This window comes from Cherax quadricarinatus, chromosome 15, assembly GCF_038502225.1.
Source record: "Cherax quadricarinatus isolate ZL_2023a chromosome 15, ASM3850222v1, whole genome shotgun sequence".
Taxonomy (NCBI): Eukaryota; Metazoa; Arthropoda; class Malacostraca; order Decapoda; family Parastacidae; genus Cherax; species Cherax quadricarinatus.
The window spans coordinates 50,392,072-50,412,280 of NC_091306.1; the positions used below are offsets into that span (position 1 = coordinate 50,392,072).

At 39.5% G+C, this 20,209-nt stretch overlaps 1 protein-coding gene across 2 annotated transcripts in view; it reads left to right on the forward strand.

Moving 5' to 3' along the window:
• Positions 1-20,209, forward strand: part of LOC128703332 (sphingomyelin phosphodiesterase) — a 127,006-nt gene that overhangs the window by 39,955 nt on the left and 66,842 nt on the right. For both annotated transcript variants that reach the window (XM_053797959.2, XM_053797960.2), the window contains 4 exons: positions 2,443-2,605; positions 4,401-4,556; positions 5,115-5,350; positions 7,117-7,275. In XM_053797959.2, the coding sequence (XP_053653934.2) occupies positions 2,443-2,605; positions 4,401-4,556; positions 5,115-5,350; positions 7,117-7,275 (714 nt within the window). The remainder of the gene's footprint in view (positions 1-2,442; positions 2,606-4,400; positions 4,557-5,114; positions 5,351-7,116; positions 7,276-20,209) is intronic.

Consider the following 20,209-nt stretch of genomic DNA (forward strand, 5'->3'; position numbering starts at 1 on the left):
TTCAATTTTCTTCTTTTACACACCCTACCAAATTCATCCACTACCCTCTGCAACTTCTCTTCAGAATCACCCAAGAGCACAGTGTCATCAGCAAAGAGCAACTGCGACAACTCCCACTTTATGTGTGATTCTTTATCTTTTAACTCCACACCACTTGCCAAGACCCTCGCATTTACTTCTCTTACAACCCGATCTATAAATATATTGTACAACCACGGTGACATCACACATCCTTGTCTAAGGCCTACTTTTACCGGGAAATAATCTCCCTCTTTCCTATGTACTCTAACTTGAGCCTCACTATCCTCGTAAAAACTCTTCACTGCTTACAGTAACCTACCTCCTATACCATACATCTGCAACATCTGCCACATTGCCCCCCTATCCACCCTGTCATACGCCTTTTCCAAATCCATAAATGCCACAAAAACCTCTTTAGCCTGATCTAAATACTGTTCACTTACTTGTTTCACTGTAAACACCTGGTCCACACACGCCCTACCTTTCCTAAAGCCTCCTTGTTCATCTGCTATCCTATTCTCCGTCTTGCTCTTAATTCTTTCAATAACAACTCTACCATACACTTTACAACGTATACTCAACAGACTTATCCCCCTATAATTTTTGCACTCTCTTTTGTCCCCTTTGCCTTTTCAGTACATATTTTTTTATTCGTTTATTATTATAATCAAAGAAAGCGCTAAACCGACAAGGGTCATACAGCACTGTGGGGCAGAAAAGAGTGCTGAGGCTATAAACAGCTAGGTAGAGAGGGGATCAGAGGTGAGGGGGTAAAATGGTTGGAAGGGACGCTAAGGGCTGTGTGTCAAAGTTCGTACAGTAAAGCAGTTACTGACGAAAAGTCAAAAAGTGATTGTAAGTCAAAGGCAGGACCGTCTGCAAGAAGGGAAGATAAGGTGAGACTGGTAAGACGGCAACATCGTTGGAGGTAAATCCTGTTAACTCGCTGGTAAACCGGGCAATTGACACATGAAAAACCGAAATAGGGAATCGACGAGCCTCACAGAGAGGAATAGGGCGTCATTCCATGAGATACCCATGGTTAAACGCGTATGACCAATGCGGAGCCGGGAGAGCGTAGTCTCCCGAGAACGGCAACAATGGTAAGAGGATGGCCATATACCTAAAAGCGGTTTAATAGAGTGCAATTTTTTTGGTGCATGCCCGACCACTGCAAAGACGAGCAGAGACGACTGGAAAATAATCTCTGAACTATTAGTTTTTGGTAAAGCGTTAGGAAACTTTCGTATTAAAATGAGACATTTTAGGCTTATTCAAATAAATGAACGAAATCGGACGAGAAACAAAACAAAAAAAATATTTTCCCCATTGTTTTGATACGGAAGACAGGATAGTAAATACAGATAGTGATGTATACTCAAGCAACTAACATGTGTTTCGTATACTGTTTATCGTTTTCTGCAGTCGAAACGATACATAATGTGTTGGAGTATTTCAAGTTTCTTGGATGTATTACTTGCAAGATTCACTAAACGATTCCTTATAGTCGTTCCAGCCAGAGTTTATCCCTTAGACATCAACTTCATCACTGAGCTGTCTCTCTTCCGTTTATACTTAAACTAACTTAAGATATAACATGAATCTATTTAAAGATATTTTCATTTGTGTTATCAAAGAAGAAAGTGTAATTTTCTATCGCTTTCCCCAGGTTTGATAAAACTAAATGTAATTGAAATGACTGAGTTCAATCATTTAAATATAAATAGGATTTGAGGTGAAGTTGTAGAAGTATAGATTCCACAATATTCGAACATACACACTAGTACCAATTAAACATTCTCAGCTTGAACATACACACTAGTACCGATTAAACATTCTCAGCTTGAACATACACACTAGTACCGATTAAACATTCTCAGCTTGAACATACACACTAGTACCAATTAAACATTCTCAGCTTGAACATACACACTAGTACCGATTAAACATTCTCAGCTTGAACATACACACTAGTACCGATTAAACATTCTCAGCTTGAACATACACACTAGTACCGATTAAACATTCTCAGCTTGAACATACACACTAGTACCGATTAAACATTCTCAGCTTGAACATACACACTAGTACCGATGAAGCGATTACATTCTCAACTTTAGTAAGGACTACCCTAGATAAATCCTGTTAGAAGCTATTCATAACAATGGACCTTTTTTTATTGAATCACACTTTATGTAATGTGAGTCGTACCGACTAACCATTTGATAATATAAAGCCATGAAATCAAAACGTATTTGAATCAGTTTTAATAGTTCTCCTTTTATTACATTTGCATTAGGTGATGTTCGTTTATTTTCATGGAGATATGCATGGAAAGTAACATATCAAAACTTTCAAGATATCTTGATAGTCACATTGTAATATAATATATGGTAATTTTATCCTCTTTTCTTCATACAGAGATATGACTTGTATAGAATGTAAAACAGCTGCTGCCGCTCTGGACACAATGATGGCTGCTGGGGCTACAGTGGAAGAGTTAGAAAATATTGCTATAACGGAATGTATCAACTTTAACCTCTTTCCAAGTGATGTTTGCTCTGGCATGGTAAAACTTTGCGGAGTAAGTTTAACCTATGACTTTTTCACATCTCAGCTGATATAAAGATGATATTCATCACAATCGATGATGAGGTGATATTCACATCAGTGTTGGTGTGAATGTCTCATTTGGATAAAATTAATGCAGTTTATTTTTTTCCAAAAAGTTAATTAAAATGTTTGCTCTAACTCAGAAAATTTTGAATTTATATTGATGAAAAAAAGGAATACAATCAACAGATTAAACGGTATACTTCATATATACAAGACGTCCCAGACTTGTTGCATTATTATTCAAGTTGAAAAGGAGTTGTTTGTAAAGTTCACAATAGCACAAAAATGGTAATTTTTTACATGTACATATTGTAGCTAAATAGTTTAATTGATCCCAAAGTGGGTTATTTATTTGTGTGAATAGGAGGCAATTAGAGTAAGATATATGCAGCAGTTGGTAGATAGATGGGCTAGTGATGTGCAGTGAGGTTAAAGGGGTATAGAGTAGATTTAAAAATGCAGAGATAGAGTCTTCAGCAGAAGTTTATGTATATTGGAGGGTGGGTGCAGGAGGGAAGAGAAGCGACTGGTGGAATGACGAGGTACAGAGATAAGTAAGAGGGAAAAAATTAGCATGTAAGTAGTTTTTACGAAATAGAAGTGATATAAGGAGGAGAGTTTAAGGAAAGAGATAGAGAGGTTAAGAGAGTGCAGATGGAATGCAAAAGGAGAGCAAATGAGAGAGTGGGTAAGATAGAGTCAATAAATTTTGCTGACAATAAGAAAGTTTTGGAATGAGGTTAAGTAGAGAAATCCTAGAGAACGAATAGACTTGAGAGTTAAAAAAAAAAAGAGATTTATTAGATGGAGAATTGAAGGTATCAGGAAGATGGAGATAATGTTTTGAGGAAATATAAAGTGTTGAAGAAGATATGGAAGCTGTATTTAGTGCACAGGCCAGAGAAGCGCATGAGGCTGTAGGTAGAATGGAAGTGGGTAAAGTAGCCGGGATTGATATGATCAAGACAGAAATGTTAAAAGCAGGTTGAATATAATTTTGGGATGGTTGGTGCTTTTATTTAGTAAATTTATGAAAGAGGGCAAGGTACCTAGGCACTGGCAGACAGCGTACATAGTTCTTTTGGATAAAGGCAAATGGGACAGAAGGGTAGGTTAGGTATGGTTCGTCAGGAAACAGTACAAGTGTTTCCTGACGCGAGTCTTAGTCAGATGATGACCCGCTGGTGGAGCTTTTGGTCATGAATTAAAAGAAACTTTTTTTTTTTTTTTTTTTGCAACATCGTCTGTTTCACATCAAGGTCGTGTAAGACGTAGAAGGAAACACATTCATCATCGTTCCATTAAGGTTGCCTTTCCAGAAGTACAATAACATCATAAATCATATGATCCTTAAAACTCCAACTTTCTCACACATTCTTTAGAGTATATTAATATATACAGAACTTGTAGGCACTTGAATATAAGATAAAGCTTACTGTTAATTGTATATTAATTACGAAAAAGAATTACTTACTCAATACGTTTCATTATTAACCCATAAAGACGAAACGTTAAAGTTTGCTATGGTCAACCTGGCTCATAGTTGTTGTGGTTTGATGAAGGAGCAGGACTGACGGTTATGTTTCTGGAAGATATTTTGCTGTGTCTCTGAAACTAATATGTCTGTTATACCGTACACTAATATAAGTATCCCAGGACACCACTCGCAATGTGCTATGCTTATTATTACATATCACTACCAGAAATATAATACATTTCATGGTCGTTATTAGCAATATTATAATATTTCTCTCCACAAAAAGGCAGAAGTGCTTTATGTGCTCAACAACACTGACTACAAGTATGATACCATCTGTGGCTGGTTGCTAGGTGGCCACTGCCAAAATACAGAGCTGGTACCATGGACCATAGAGATTCCTGGAGGCAAACCTGAGCCATACCACCCTGAACCAGACCAGGTTAGTATTACAGGATCACCTAATGTATAAAATATTGTATTTTGATACCGGCATGAAGGCATGACGTGTATCAGAAGCTTTAACTGGACTTTTTTTTTCACTCAGACATGTACGTATTGGCTTGATAAATTTTGCTGCCAGGAAAACGTCGTTCCTTGGTCTAGATATGTCTTCTAATTCATTCCAATGACTATATATCTACTGACTTCTGTAAAAAAAATTGTCTCCGCCATTCATGGAATCACTCCACCTGTTTGTTTTTCCAACAGACAGAACTATCTGAGGTTGCTATAATGCTTTATATAAAATTAAATATTCAAACAGCACTCACATACAAACACAAGTCTTGCAATTCGTTTGCTGTATATCACTTCAGCAGCTCAAGTTTGGTTATCTAACTGAGGAATTTAAGTTTAAATATTTAGCAATATTTCATACTAATATTTACAAACTTGAAGTCAATCATTTAAAGCTGCTACTTGTTTCGGCTTACTTCTCAGCGTTTACTACCCTGACCTTGTTTGCTTTGTTTACATGCCTACCGGTACTCCTTTACAGAACACACCCAATGTGGTGCGGATCCTGCATTTAACAGACACTCACGTTGACCTTCTGTATGATGAAGGAAGTGCCATGAGATGTGATCATCCACTGTGTTGCCGTCATGAGTTTGGTGAACCCGGCCCTGGGGAGGCTGGAGCAGGTCACTGGGGATCATTGGCCAACTGTGATATTCCACTAAATACACTTGAGGAATTAATAGCTCAAGCTGCTCTCACTAACCCTGATCTTGTGTTAGTAATTTTCAGTTTAAACGTGTTTGTATATCTGCACTATATTCATATACCGTTATTGAATTACTTAATGCATAATAATTGTCCTATTTCAATTCCTTTATATATTTATATTTGATAATTTATTCATTCCTGGATCTCTCCTTCCATGAACGGGGGTTGGGTTTGCCGGTGAATATTTTAACTTCTCCTATATTATAGTAGTAAACCGATAAGAATTCTGAAATCAACGCTCCACTCTATGACAAGACTAGCATACACATGCACTCGGTGGTTACTTTATTAGGAACACTTGTGTACATCTACTCATTAATGGAAATATCTAATCAATCATTTACGTGGCAGTACCTCAATGTTAGGCTGAAAGAACGCAGGTTTGGTCTAGTGATCCAGCTGTTCTTCAGTCTGAACATGAGAATGGGGAAGAAGTGAGTTAAGTGACTTTGAACGTGGAATGATTGTTGGTGCCAGACGGGGTGTTTTGAGTATCTCAGAAACTTCTGTTCTCCTGGGATTTTTGTGAGTTTACAGACTATTACGAACACAGGTAATGGCCTGTGAGACCTGGTCGTAATGAGATTGGAACAAACTCAGCAGTAGAGTAAGTACAATATGTACATGATGGTGGCAGATGGCAAAACAGAAACCAGAGTGCACCGTACTCAACCAGCAGGTAGGCAAGACTGCCAATGCTTACTGCAAGTGAACCAAGTTGCTTCAGCTTTGGTGGGATTGCCTGTGATTGGTCAATGAACCAACATACTGATTTAATGAAGGGTACCCGATCGATCGTTAAAACCTTAGCTACAGGTCCGCTGGTTGGGAGGCAGCCTACATGGGAGTGTTACATACGCCCAATAAATTGTAACATACTCTTTGCATGCCACACAGACAATAGTATGAAACCACTAAAAATCCAGTGAGAGGGCAGTTCTATTGATGAAAACACCTTATTAGGAGAGAGGACAGAGCAGAATGTACGGACTGGTTCAAGCTAACAGTTGAATACAGAAAATCAACTCTGAACAAACATTATGTCGAACCTTGAGGTGGATGAACTATAGCAGCAGAAGACGACATTGGGTTCCATTAACGTCATCAAAGAACCGGGAAGTTAATTTACTATGGGCACAATTTCACCTAAACTGCACGGCTGCAGGGTCACATTTTTGCGTAATTTTTGGGATGTTGTGGAACGGGAGATTCGCAGCATAAATTAGCAAGCGACAAGTATGCAGCAACTGCAGGATCTCTAAGGAATGTTTCCGGCTCCTTGATGAATCGTAGCCACTGAGTTTAAATATGTCTGTGTGTCGGTTATATTTTCATATATTAAATCCCACTCGGTCACCAAAAAATGACAACTTATCAGAGCCAACAATAGTATTATTTCCCTAATCAACGTGACTGTTATAATATGCCATGAGTTCTCACCTTCAGTTTTCATTTTTATATTGGCGAGATGTTTCTGGGATGTGTGACAGGGTTCAGGTAGTCTTTTCAATCCACTCAGAGAATCTTCTAACAAGATGAAATCTAAAGTTGTTTGGAAATGGATAAAGGGATTGTGATCAGTATTACGAATTCATAAAGTACTCTTGAGTTACTGTACAGATACAATAACATTATTTTCTAAGAATTAAAATACGTTAATTGTCGATTAAATTCTGTGAAAATATTGCAGTTACATATATAAACCTATGAAATATTCAAAATATTTTATTTGCATAATAGCTGTTGCAACTGATAACAGAAATATCCTCTAGATATATGACGGGAGATCTTCCAGCCCATGATGTATGGGCACAAGATCATGCAAGTAACCTGGCTGCAATAAACGTTACTAACAGTCTCCTTAAGCAGTACTTCCCTGATACACCTGTCATTAACGTTCTTGGCAACCATGCATCAGCACCAGTTAACAGGTGAGAGAGTTTAATATTAAATTCTAACTTGAACTTCAACAAGTTAAGCAGGAGAGAGAGAGAGAGAGAGAGAGAGAGAGAGAGAGAGAGAGAGAGAGAGCAGATAACTCGGAAGATCACATTGAGGCTTTAAAGTGGCATGAACTTCCTACTTCTACCTACTTCTTAAATCCTTAAATCTATTAGTTTGCTGTAATTTTGTACTAATGTTTATCATGTGAGTCTGATACCTCGATGGGGGGACCAGATAATATCTCTCTGGGTCGTGAGAGAGGAAGCAGAGGCATTGTGTGTTCCACTAGCAACAATATTCATTATACCTATACAAATAAGCAAAGTTGCCAGAGGTGTGGAAGACAATAAATGTAGTTCCAATTTTTAAGAAAGGAGACAGATAGGTAGCATTAAACTACACACTAGTGTCACTTACATGTATGCAAAGTCATGTAGAAGATTATCAGCAGAAGAGTGGGGTAGCAACTAGAAATCAGTGGTTTTAAACATGACAACCAACACAACTTCAGGGATGGAAAATCCTATGTCACAAACCTACTGAAGCTCTTTGTGAAGGTGACAGAGAGAGAGAGAGAGAGAGAGAGAGAGATGGATAGATTGCATTTTCTTGAACTGTAAGAAAGCCTTTGACACAGTACCACACAGGATACTGGTTCAAAAGCTTGAAAAAGCAAGTAGGAATAACAGGAACACGACTACAATGGATGAAGAAAATCCTAACAGGATGGAAACAACGAGTTATGGTCTGTTACGAGGTTTTAGAATGGGTGAATGTGATGGGTGGAGTTCTACCAGGATCAGTCCTAGGGCCGGTGCTGTTTCTTTAATACATAAATGATATGAGAGAATAGATAAAGTGAGAGGAATACCTCTTCACAGGCTTGAAACAAATGAAGAGAATAGTAGTAGTAGTGCAATAGTGATAAAGGTGGTTATAAGAAGGTAGAAGTGGTAGTGCAGAAAGAGGCAGAGGGTAAAGTATTAGTATATTAGTAGTGGTAACAGTGGAGGTAGTCTAAGGAACAAGAGGACAGAAGAGCACTGCAGGAGAGCTAATGGCCAATGAGGCATAACAAAATCTCATCAGTAGTACTCATTTAGGATAGCTCAGGAATTGACTGCAGTTTTTAATGATGGCAGTTCTTATCACATACTGAGTTGGGCAGAAGCTAGTGTCATTTTACCCAACAGTTCTGTTTTTGAAAGAAACATAATTGAATCCACTGTTTTAAAACATGAAAGCAGTGTCTGTACAACTCAAGTCAAGGGTTATACAAACTCGACCCCCTATTTAATAGAATCAATCACACAGCATTACAAAATTGCCGGATTGCTCCATGAAACTTGGCTTCTTGATTATTTTGAAGGTATGTCATATGTGGCATTAGACCTTCATCTCCCCTACATGTCATGGTTGTGTCACCCAATGGATAGCACATTTTGCCTGCTTTATCAAAACACATGGAAAATTCCGAACCGGAAGACATGCGTACCTTTGTCGATTCTTAAGTGATGGTAATATGAAGTGTCTGTCCTCAGCATGTCACATTTTTAGTTTCGAAGGAGAGATTGTGTGAGTAAATTAAAATTGTATTGAATTTTTACTTGAATAAATATCATAGGAACAGTTGATAATATCATTTTAATAGGCAGTCTTCAGTAGAAAGATAATTACACATGTACGCAACAGTGTAATGCTTCCTGACGAACGAAACACCAGCAGCAGTAGCAATAGTAGCAACCCATAGTGACAACTTGAGGGGATACGGGAGTAGAAAATAAAAAAAAATAATTTCTTTGTTAAGGTTACATTGTGTGTTTACATATCATAGTATGATTGGAGCAAATAAAGCCAGTGTGTGAGTGTCTGGTGCTGAGCCTCACTCATTTATGGGATGGGTCATGTGCCAGATACACATTACTAATTATGAGAGAATCTTTCCCTCTCAGCTTAATTAATTATGGTAGGGATGGGTCTTGAACCGATGGCAAGTGAGTTTTAAAACTTGAAAGTCAGTGCACTAACCTATCGTCATCTGAATTTTCACACTAACTTTCCATGTGTTGAAGCCCCACCAATTCCCTGATTTGTTTGCAATTGTGTTATTACGATTTCGTGAGTCATTATACCTGTTGAAACTCTTCAAATATTGTATATCTCCCGATGCAGCATAAAAATGCTAAAGGCCTAATATTAGCGTTTTCCATTGTTAAAATCACCTGATTTTGAATAGTGAACCGGGGACCAAAATATATACGGCCTCACATATCTAGCAGATTGAAAATTGTTTTTGCCATAAGTCACCGGAAAATAATCTGAAAATACACCAGAATACTATACTTCTTTGATTTTACGTAGTATTAAATAAATTTATGCTTATCTATGTTAAGCATAGAAAAAAATAGCAATAAAAAATTACGCTACTTTAAGTTACGTTCAGTGAGATTTTTAAGTTAGGTTTGGTCCAAAAAACAAACAATTTACATCATTGTCAATGAAAAATATATCTATCAGCCTGTAAATAATTTTGGGGAAAAGTCCAAATTTTAAGGGAGTTCAGCATATATATATATATATATATATGTATGTATATATATATATATATATATATATATATATATATATATATATATATATATATATATATATATATATATATAGTGTGTGTGTGTGTGTGTGTGTACTCACCTATTTGTGGTTGCAGGGGTCGAGTCATAGCTCCTGGCCCCGCCTCTTCACTGATTGCTACTAGGTCCTCTCTCTCCCTGCTCCATGAGCTTTATCATACCTCGCCTTAAAACTATGTATGGTTCCCGCCTCCACTACTTCACTTTCTAGACTATTCCACGACTTGACTACTCTATGACTGAAGAAATACTTCCTAACATCCCTTTGATTCATCTGAGTCTTCAACTTCCAATTGTGACCTCTTGTGTATGTGTCCCATCTCTGGAACATCCTGTCTTTGTCCACCGTGTCTATTCTGCGCAGTATTTTATATGTCGTTATCATGTCTCCCCTGACCCTCCTGGCCTCCAGTGTCGTCAGGCCGATTTCCCTCAACCTTTCTTCGTACGACAATCCCCGTAGCTCTGGGACTTGTCTTGTTGCAAACCTTTGCACTTTCTCTAATTTCTTGACGTGCTTGACTAGGTGTGGATTCCAAACTGGTGCTGCATACTCCAGCATGGGCCTGACGTAAATGGTATACAGTGTCTTGAACGACTCCTTATTGAGGTATCGGAACGCTATCCGTAGGTTTGCCAGGCGCCCGTATGCTGCAGCAGTTATCTGATTTATGTGCGCCTCAGGAGATATGCTCGGTGTTATACTCACCCCCAGATCTTTTTCCTTGAGTGAGGTTTGCAGTCTTTGGCCATCTAAACTATATTGTGTCTGCGGTCTTCTTTGCCCTTCCCCAATCTTCATGACTTTGCATTTGGCAGGGTTAAACTCAAGGAGCCAGTTTCTGGACCAGGCTTGTAGCCTGTCCAGGTCTCTTTGTAGTCCTGCCTGATCCTCATCCGATTTGATTCTTCTCATTAACTTCACATCATCTGCAAACAAGGACACTTCTGAGTCTATCCCTTCCGTTATGTCGTTCACATATACCAAGAACAGCACAGGTCCTAGGACTGACCCCTGTGGAACCCCGCTTGTCACAAGCGCCCACTCTGACACCTCGTCACGTACCATGATTCGTTGTTGCCTCCCTGTCAGGTATTCTCTGATCCATTGCAGTGCCTTTCCTGTTATGTGTGCCTGATCTTCTAGCTTTTTCAGTAACCTCTTGTGAGGAACTGTGTCGAAGGCCTTTTTGCAGTCCAAAAAAATGCAGTCGATCCACCCCTCTGTGTGTGTGTGTGTGTGTGTGTGTGTGTGTGTGTGTGTGTGTGTGTGTGTGTGTGTGTGTGTGTGTGTGTGTGTGTGTGTGTGTGTGCAATAAGATCACAGTAAACAGGTGATTTCAGAATATGCAAAACAACCACTGTGAAAGAATAGAGAAATTCCAAGAGCTTTCGTGACTACTCACATTTCTTGACTACTCGCATTATCATTGTTCCTTGATAATGTGAGTAGCCACGAAAGCGCTTGGAATTTCTCTATTCTTTCACAGTGGTTGTTTTGCATATATATATATATATATATATATATATATATATATATATACATATACATATATATACATATATATATATATATATATATATATTATTATTATTATTATCACACTGGCCGATTCCCACCAAGGCAGGGTGGCCCGAAAAAGAAAAACTTTCACCATCATTCACTCCATCACTGTCTTGCCAGAAGGGTGCTTTACACTACAGTTTTTAAACTGCAACATTAACACCCCTCCTTCAGAGTGCAGGCACTGTACTTCCCATCTCCAGGACTCAAGTCCGGCCTGCCGGTTTCCCTGAATCCCTTCATAAATGTTACTTTGCTCACACTCCAACAGCACGTCAAGTATTAAAAACCATTTGTCTCCATTCACTCCTATCAAACACGCTCATGCATGCCTCCTGGAAGTCCAAGCCCCTCGCACACAAAACCTCCTTTACCCCCTCCCTCCAACCTTTCCTAGGCCGACCCCTACCCCGCCTTCCTTCCACTACAGACTGATACACTCTTGAAGTCATTCTGTTTCGCTCCATTCTCTCTACATGTCCGAACCACCTCAACAACCCTTCCTCAGCCCTCTGGACAACAGTTTTGGTAATCCCGCACCTCCTCCTAACTTCCAAACTACGAATTCTCTGCATTATATTCACACCACACATTGCCCTCAGACATGACATCTCCACTGCCTCCAGCCTTCTCCTCGCTGCAACATTCATCACCCACGCTTCACACCCATATAAGAGCGTTGGTAAAACTATACTCTCATACATTCCCCTCTTTGCCTCCAAGGACAAAGTTCTTTGTCTCCACAGACTCCTAAGTGCACCACTCACTCTTTTTCCCTCATCAATTCTATGATTCACCTCATCTTTCATAGACCCATCCGCTGACACGTCCACTCCCAAATATCTGAATACGTTCACCTCCTCCATACTCTCTCCCTCCAATCTGATATTCAATCTTTCATCACCTAATCTTTTTGTTATCCTCATAACCTTACTCTTTCCTGTATTCACCTTTAATTTTCTTCTTTTGCACACCCTACCAAATTCATCCACCAATCTCTGCAACTTCTCTTCAGAATCTCCCAAGAGCACAGTGTCATCAGCAAAGAGCAGCTGTGACAACTCCCACTTTGTGTGTGATTCTTTATCTTTTAACTCCACGCCTCTTGCCAAGACCCTCGCATTTACTTCTCTTACAACCCCATCTATAAATATATTAAACAACCACGGTGACATCACACATCCTTGTCTAAGGCCTACTTTTACTGGGAAAAAATTTCCCTCTTTCCTACATACTCTAACTTGAGCCTCACTATCCTCGTAAAAAACTCTTCACTGCTTTCAGTAACCTACCTCCTACACCATACACTTGCAACATCTGCCACATTGCCCCCCTATCCACCCTGTCATACGCCTTTTCCAAATCCATAAATGCCACAAAGACCTCTTTAGCCTTATCTAAATACTGTTCACTTATATGGTTCACTGTAAACACCTGGTCCACACACCCCCTACCTTTCCTAAAGCCTCCTTGTTCATCTGCTATCCTATTCTCCGTCTTACTCTTAATTCTTTCAATTATAACTCTACCATACACTTTACCAGGTACACTCAACAGACTTATCCCCCTATAATTTTTGCACTCTCTTTTATCCCCTTTGCCTTTATACAAAGGAACTATGCATGCTCTCTGCCAATCCCTAGGTACCTTACCCTCTTCCATACATTTATTAAATAATTGCACCAACCACTCCAAAACTATATCCCCACCTGCTTTTAACATTTCTATCTTTATCCCATCAATCCCGGCTGCCTTACCCCCTTTCATTTTGCCTACTGCCTCACGAACTTCCCCCACACTCACAACTGGCTCTTCCTCACTCCTACAAGATGTTATTCCTCCTTGCCCTATACACGAAATCACAGCTTCCCTATCTTCATCAACATTTAACAATTCTTCAAAATATTCCCTCCATCTTCCCAATACCTCTAACTCTCCATTTAATAACTCTCCTCTCCTATTTTTAACTGACAAATCCATTTGTTCTCTAGGCTTTCTTAACTTGTTAATCTCACTCCAAAACTTTTTCTTATTTTCAACAAAATTTGTTGATAACATCTCACCCACTCTCTCATTTGCTCTCTTTTTACATTGCTTCACCACTCTCTTAACCTCTCTCTTTTTCTCCATATACTCTTCCCTCCTTGCATCACTTCTACTTTGTAAAAACTTCTCATATGCTAACTTTTTCTCCCTTACTACTCTCTTTACATCATCATTCCACCAATCGCTCCTCTTCCCTCCTGCACCCACTTTCCTGTAACCACAAACTTCTGCTGAACACTCTAACACTACATTTTTAATCCTACCCCATACCTCTTCGACCCCATTGCCTATGCTCTCATTTGCCCATCTATCCTCCAATAGCTGTTTATATCTTACCCTAACTGCCTCCTCTTTTAGTTTATAAACCTTCACCTCTCTCTTCCCTGATGCTTCTATTCTCCTTGTATCCCATCTACCTTTTACTCTCAGTGTAGCTACAACTAGAAAGTGATCTGATATATATATATATATATATAATATATATATATATATATATATATATATATATATATATATATATATATATAAATATATAGGATTGCTGGTTTCTTTTTCTTTTTCTGTCTCATAAACACGCTAGATAACAGGGATATCTTGCTACTCCTACTTACACTTTGGTCACACTTCACAGACACGCACATGCATATATATATATACATACATCTAGGTTTTTCTCCTTTTTCTAAATAGCTCTTGTTCTTCTTTATTTCTTCTATTGTCCATGGGGAAGTGGAAAAGAATCTTTCCTCCGTAAGCCATGCGTGTCGTATGAGGCGACTAAAATGCCGGGAGCAATGGGCTAGTAACCCCTTCTCCTGTAGACACTTACTAAAAAAGAGAAGAAGAAAAACTTTATAAAACTGGGATGCTTAAATGTGCGTGGATGTAGTGCGGATGACAAGAAACAGATGATTGCTGATGTTATGAATGAAAAGAAGTTGGATGTCCTGGCCCTAAGCGAAACAAAGCTGAAGGGGGTAGGAGAGTTTCAGTGGGGGGGAAATAAATGGGATTAAATCTGGAGTATCTGAGAGAGTTAGAGCAAAGGAAGGGGTAGCAGTAATGTTAAATGATCAGTTATGGAAGGAGAAAAGAGAATATGAATGTGTAAATTCAAGAATTATGTGGATTAAAGTAAAGGTTGGATGCGAAAAGTGGGTCATAATAAGCGTGTATGCACCTGGAGAAGAGAGGAATGCAGAGGAGAGAGAGAGATTTTGGGAGATGTTAAGTGAATGTATAGGAGCCTTTGAACCAAGTGAGAGAGTAATTGTGGTAGGGGACCTGAATGCTAAAGTAGGAGAAACTTTTAGAGAGGGTGTGGTAGGTAAGCTTGGGGTGCCAAGTGTAAATGATAATGGAAGCCCTTTGATTGAACTTTGTATAGAAAGGGGTTTAGTTATAGGTAATACATATTTTAAGAAAAAGAGGATAAATAAGTATACAAGATATGATGTAGGGCGAAATGACAGTAGTTTGTTGGATTATGTATTGGTAGATAAAAGACTGTTGAGTAGACTTCAGGATGTACATGTTTATAGAGGGGCCACAGATATATCAGATCACTTTCTAGTTGTAGCTACTCTGAGAGTAAAAGGTAGATGGGATACAAGGAGAACAGAAGCATCAGGGAAGAGAGAGGTGAAGGTTTATAAACTAAAAGAGGAGGCAGTTAGGGTAAGATATAAACAGCTATTGGAGGATAGATGGGCTAATGAGAGCATAGGCAATGGGGTCGAAGAGGTATGGGGTAGGTATAAAAATGTAGTGTTAGAGTGTTCAGCAGAAGTTTGTGGTTACAGGAAAGTGGGTGCGGGAGGGAAGAGGAGCGACTGGTGGAATGATGAAGTAAATAGAGTAGTAAGGGAGAAAAAGTTAGCATATGAGAAGTTTTTACAAAGTAGAAGTGATGCAAGGAGGGAAGAGTATATGGAGAAAAAGAGAGAGGTTAAGAGAGTGGTGAAGCAATGTAAAAAGAGAGCAAATGAGAGAGTGGGTGAGATGTTATCAACAAATTTTGTTGAGAATAAGAAAAAGTTTTGGAGTGAGATTAACAAGTTAAGAAAGCCTAGAGAACAAATGGATTTGTCAGTTAAAAATAGGAGAGGAGAGTTATTAAATGGAGAGTTAGAGGTATTGGAAAGATGGAGGGAATATTTTGAGGAATTGTTAAATGTTGATTATGATAGGGAAGCTGTGATTTCGTGTATAGGACAAGGAGGAATAACATCTTGTAGGAGTGAGGAAGAGCCAGTTGTGAGTGTGGGGGAAGTTCGTGAGGCAATAGGTAAAATGAAAGGGGGTAAGGCAGCCGGGATTGATGGGATAAAGATAAAAATGTTAAAAGCAGGTGGGGATATAGTTTTGGAGTGGTTGGCGCAATTACTTAATAAATGTATGGAAGAAGGTAAGGTACCTAGGGATTGGCAGAGAGCATGCATAGTTCCTTTGTATAAAGGCAAAGGGGATAAAAGAGAGTGCAAAAATTATAGGGGGATATGTCTGCTGAGTATACCTGGTAAAGTGTATGGTAGAGTTATTATTGAAAGAATTAAGAGTAAGACGGAGAATAGGATAGCAGATGAACAAGGAGGCTTTAGGAAAGGTAGGGGGTGTGTGGACCAGGTATTTACAGTGAAACATATAAGTGGACAGTATTTAGATAAGGTTAAAGAGGTCTTTGTGGCATTTATGGATTTGGAAAAGGCGTATGACAGGGTGGATAGGGGGGAAATGTGGAAGATGTTGCAAGTGTATGGTGTAGGAGGTAGGTTACTGAAAGCAGTGAAGAGTTTTTACGAGGATAGTGAGGCTCAAGTTAGAGTATGTAGGAAAGAGGGAAATTATTTCCCAGTAAAAGTAGGCCTTAGACAAGGATGTGTGATGTCACCGTGGTTGTTTAATATATTTATAGATGGGGTTGTAAGAGAAGTAAATGCGAGGGTCTTGGCAAGAGGCGTGGAGTTAAAAGATAAAGAATCACACACAAAGTGGGAGTTGTCACAGCTGCTCTTTGCTGATGACACTGTGCTCTTGGGAGATTCTGAAGAGAAGTTGCAGAGATTGGTGGATGAATTTGGTAGGGTGTGCAAAAGAAGAAAATTAAAGGTGAATACAGGAAAGAGTAAGGTTATGAGGATAACAAAAAGATTAGGTGATGAAAGATTGAATATCAGATTGGAGGGAGAGAGTATGGAGGAGGTGAATGTATTCAGATATTTGGGAGTGGACGTGTCAGCGGATGGGTCTATGAAAGATGAGGTGAATCATAGAATTGATGAGGGAAAAAGAGTGAGTGGTGCACTTAGGAGTCTGTGGAGACAAAGAACTCTGTCCTTGGAGGCAAAGAGGGGAATGTATGAGAGTATAGTTTTACCAACGCTCTTATATGGGTGTGAAGCATGGGTGATGAATGTTGCAGCGAGGAGAAGGCTGGAGGCAGTGGAGATGTCATGTCTGAGGGCAATGTGTGGTGTGGATATAATGCAGAGAATTCGTAGTTTGGAAGTTAGGAGGAGGTGCGGGATTACCAAAACTGTTGTCCAGAGGGCTGAGGAAGGGTTGTTGAGGTGGTTCGGACATGTAGAGAGAATGGAGCGAAACAGAATGACTTCAAGAGTGTATCAGTCTGTAGTGGAAGGAAGGCGGGGTAGGGGTCGGCCTAGGAAAGGTTGGAGAGAGGGGGTGAAGGAGGTTTTGTGTGCGAGGGGCTTGGACTTCCAGCAGGTATGCGTGAGCGTGTTTGATAGGAGTGAATGGAGACAAATGGTTTTTAATACTTGACGTGCTGTTGGAGTGTGAGCAAAGTGACATTTATGAAAGGGTTCAGGGAAACCGGCAGGCCGGACTTGAGTCCTGGAGATGGGAAGTAAAGTGCCTGCACTCTGAAGGAGGGGTGTTAATGTTGCAGTTTAAAAACTGTAGTGTAAAGCACCCTTCTGGCAAGACAGTGATGGAGTGAATGATGGTGAAAGTTTTTCTTTTTCGGGCCACCCTGCCTTGGTGGGAATCGGCCAGTGTGATAATAAAAAAAAAAATAATATATATATATATATATATATATATATATTACATAAATATATTACATAAATATATAAATATATATATAAATATATATAAATATATGTATGTGTGTGTGTACTCACCTAATTGTGGTTGCAGGGGTCGATACTCAGCTCCTGTGTGTGTGTGTGTGTGAGAGAGAGAGAGAGAGAGAGAGATTTGAAATGCTTAACAATTCGCAAACAGGCGAAGTTATTTACATTGTCTCTACGTCCACAGCAGGACTCGAACCTGCTAGCTTTGTATCAGAGTCCACAGCACTTTACCATGGAGCTAGACCCAAGATAAGTATGGGCGCTTAGCCGAAGCTAAGCGAAGTTTCCCCATAATCGATATATTCAGTTAAAGAGAGAAATAAAAAAGGGAATTAGAAAAGCAAATAGAGATTATGAGGTTAAAGTTGCAAGAGAATCGAAGACTAACCCAAAAGGATTCTTTCAGGTATACAGAAGTAAGATCAGGGACAAGATAGGCCCACTCAAAAGTTCCTCGGGTCAGCTCACTGACAGTGATAAGGAAATGTGTAGAATTTTTAACACATACTTCCTCTCAGTTTTTACACAGGAGGATACCAGCGATATTCCAGTAATGATAAATTATGTAGAACAGGACGATAATAAACTGTGCACTATTAGGGTCACAAGTGACATGGTCCTTAGGCAAATAGATAAATTAAAACCTAACAAATCCCCAGGCCCTGATGAACTGTATGCAAGGGTTCTAAAGGAATGTAAAGAGGAGCTTAGCACGCCTTTGGCTAATCTTTTCAACATATCACTACAAACTGGCATGGTGCCAGATAAGTGGAAAATGGCAAATGTGATACCTATTTTCAAAACAGGTGACAGGTCCTTAGCTTCGAACTATAGACCAATAAGCCTAACCTCCATAGTGGGAAAATTTATGGAATCAATAATTGCCGAGGCAGTTCGTAGCCACCTTGAAAAGCATAAATTAATCAACGAATCTCAGCATGGTTTTACAAAGGGGCGTTCCTGCCTTACGAATTTATTAACTTTTTTCACTAAGGTATTTGAGGAGGTAGATCATGGTAATGAATATGATATTGTGTATATGGACTTCAGTAAGGCTTTTGACAGGGTCCCACATCAGAGACTATTGAGGAAAATTAAAGCACATGGAATAGGAGGAGAAATTTTTTCCTGGATAGAGGCATGGTTGACAAATAGGCAGCAGAGAGTTTGCATAAATGGGGAGAAATCAGAGTGGGGAAGCGTCACGAGCGGTGTTCCACAGGGGTCAGTGTTGGGCCCCCTGCTGTTCACAATCTACATAAACGACATAGATGAGGGCATAAAGAGCGACATCGGCAAGTTTGCCGATGACACCAAAATAGGCCGTCGAATTCATTCTGACGAGGACATTCGAGCACTCCAGGAAGATTTGAATAGACTGATGCAGTGGTCGGAGAAGTGGCAGATGCAGTTTAATATAGACAAATGCAAAGTTCTAAATGTTGGACAGGACAATAACCATGCCACATATAAACTAAATAATGTAGATCTTAATATTACGGATTGCGAAAAAGATTTAGGAGTTCTGGTTAGCAGTAATCTGAAACCAAGACAACAGTGCATAAGTGTTCGCAATAAAGCTAATAGAATCCTTGGCTTCATATCAAGAAGCATAAATAATAGGAGTCCTCAGGTTGTTCTTCAACTCTATACATCCTTGGTTAGGCCTCATTTAGATTATGCTGCACAGTTTTGGTCACCGTATTACAGAATGGATATAAATTCTCTGGAAAATGTACAAAGGAGGATGACAAAGATGATCCCATGTATCAGAAACCTTCCCTATGAGGATAGACTAAGGGCCCTGAAACTGCACTCTCTAGAAAGACGTAGAATTAGGGGGGATATGATTGAGGTGTATAAATGGAAGACAGGAATAAATAAAGGGGATGCAAATAGTGTGCTGAAAATATCTAGCCTAGACAGGACTCGCAGCAATGGTTTTAAGTTGGAAAAATTCAGATTCAGGAGGGATATAGGAAAGTACTGGTTTGGTAATAGAGTTGTGGATGAGTGGAACAAACTCCCAAGTACCGTTATAGAGGCCAGAACGTTGTGTAGCTTTAAAAATAGGTTGGATAAATACATGAGTAGATGTGGGTGGGTGTGAGTTAGACCTGATAGCTTGTGCTACCAGGTCGGTTGCCGTGTTCCTCCCTTAAGTCAGTGTGACCTGACCTGACTAGGTTGGGTGCATTGGCTTAAGCCGGTAGGAGACTTGGACCTGCCTCGCATGGGCCAGTAGGCCTTCTGCAGTGTTCCTTCGTTCTTATGTTCTTATGTACTGTGACTGCTAACAAGTGGTACTGAATCAATAACAAAGCTGCGACTTGCCGAGGATTCGAACAGATGTCAATTTAGTCCCTGCCTTTTGGTAAGCGAAAATCACATGACGCCTTAGCCCACAGGACCACATAATCCTACAAGAACCAAGCACCGAGCCACACTAGGTGTGTTACTCTTCGTCCGAGGACTTATGGTGGTGTGGGAGACTCTAAGCTAATTTTATTCTTATCACCATTTGGTGTCCCAGCCTCCACAAGAAGTATATATATATATATATATATATATATATACATGTATA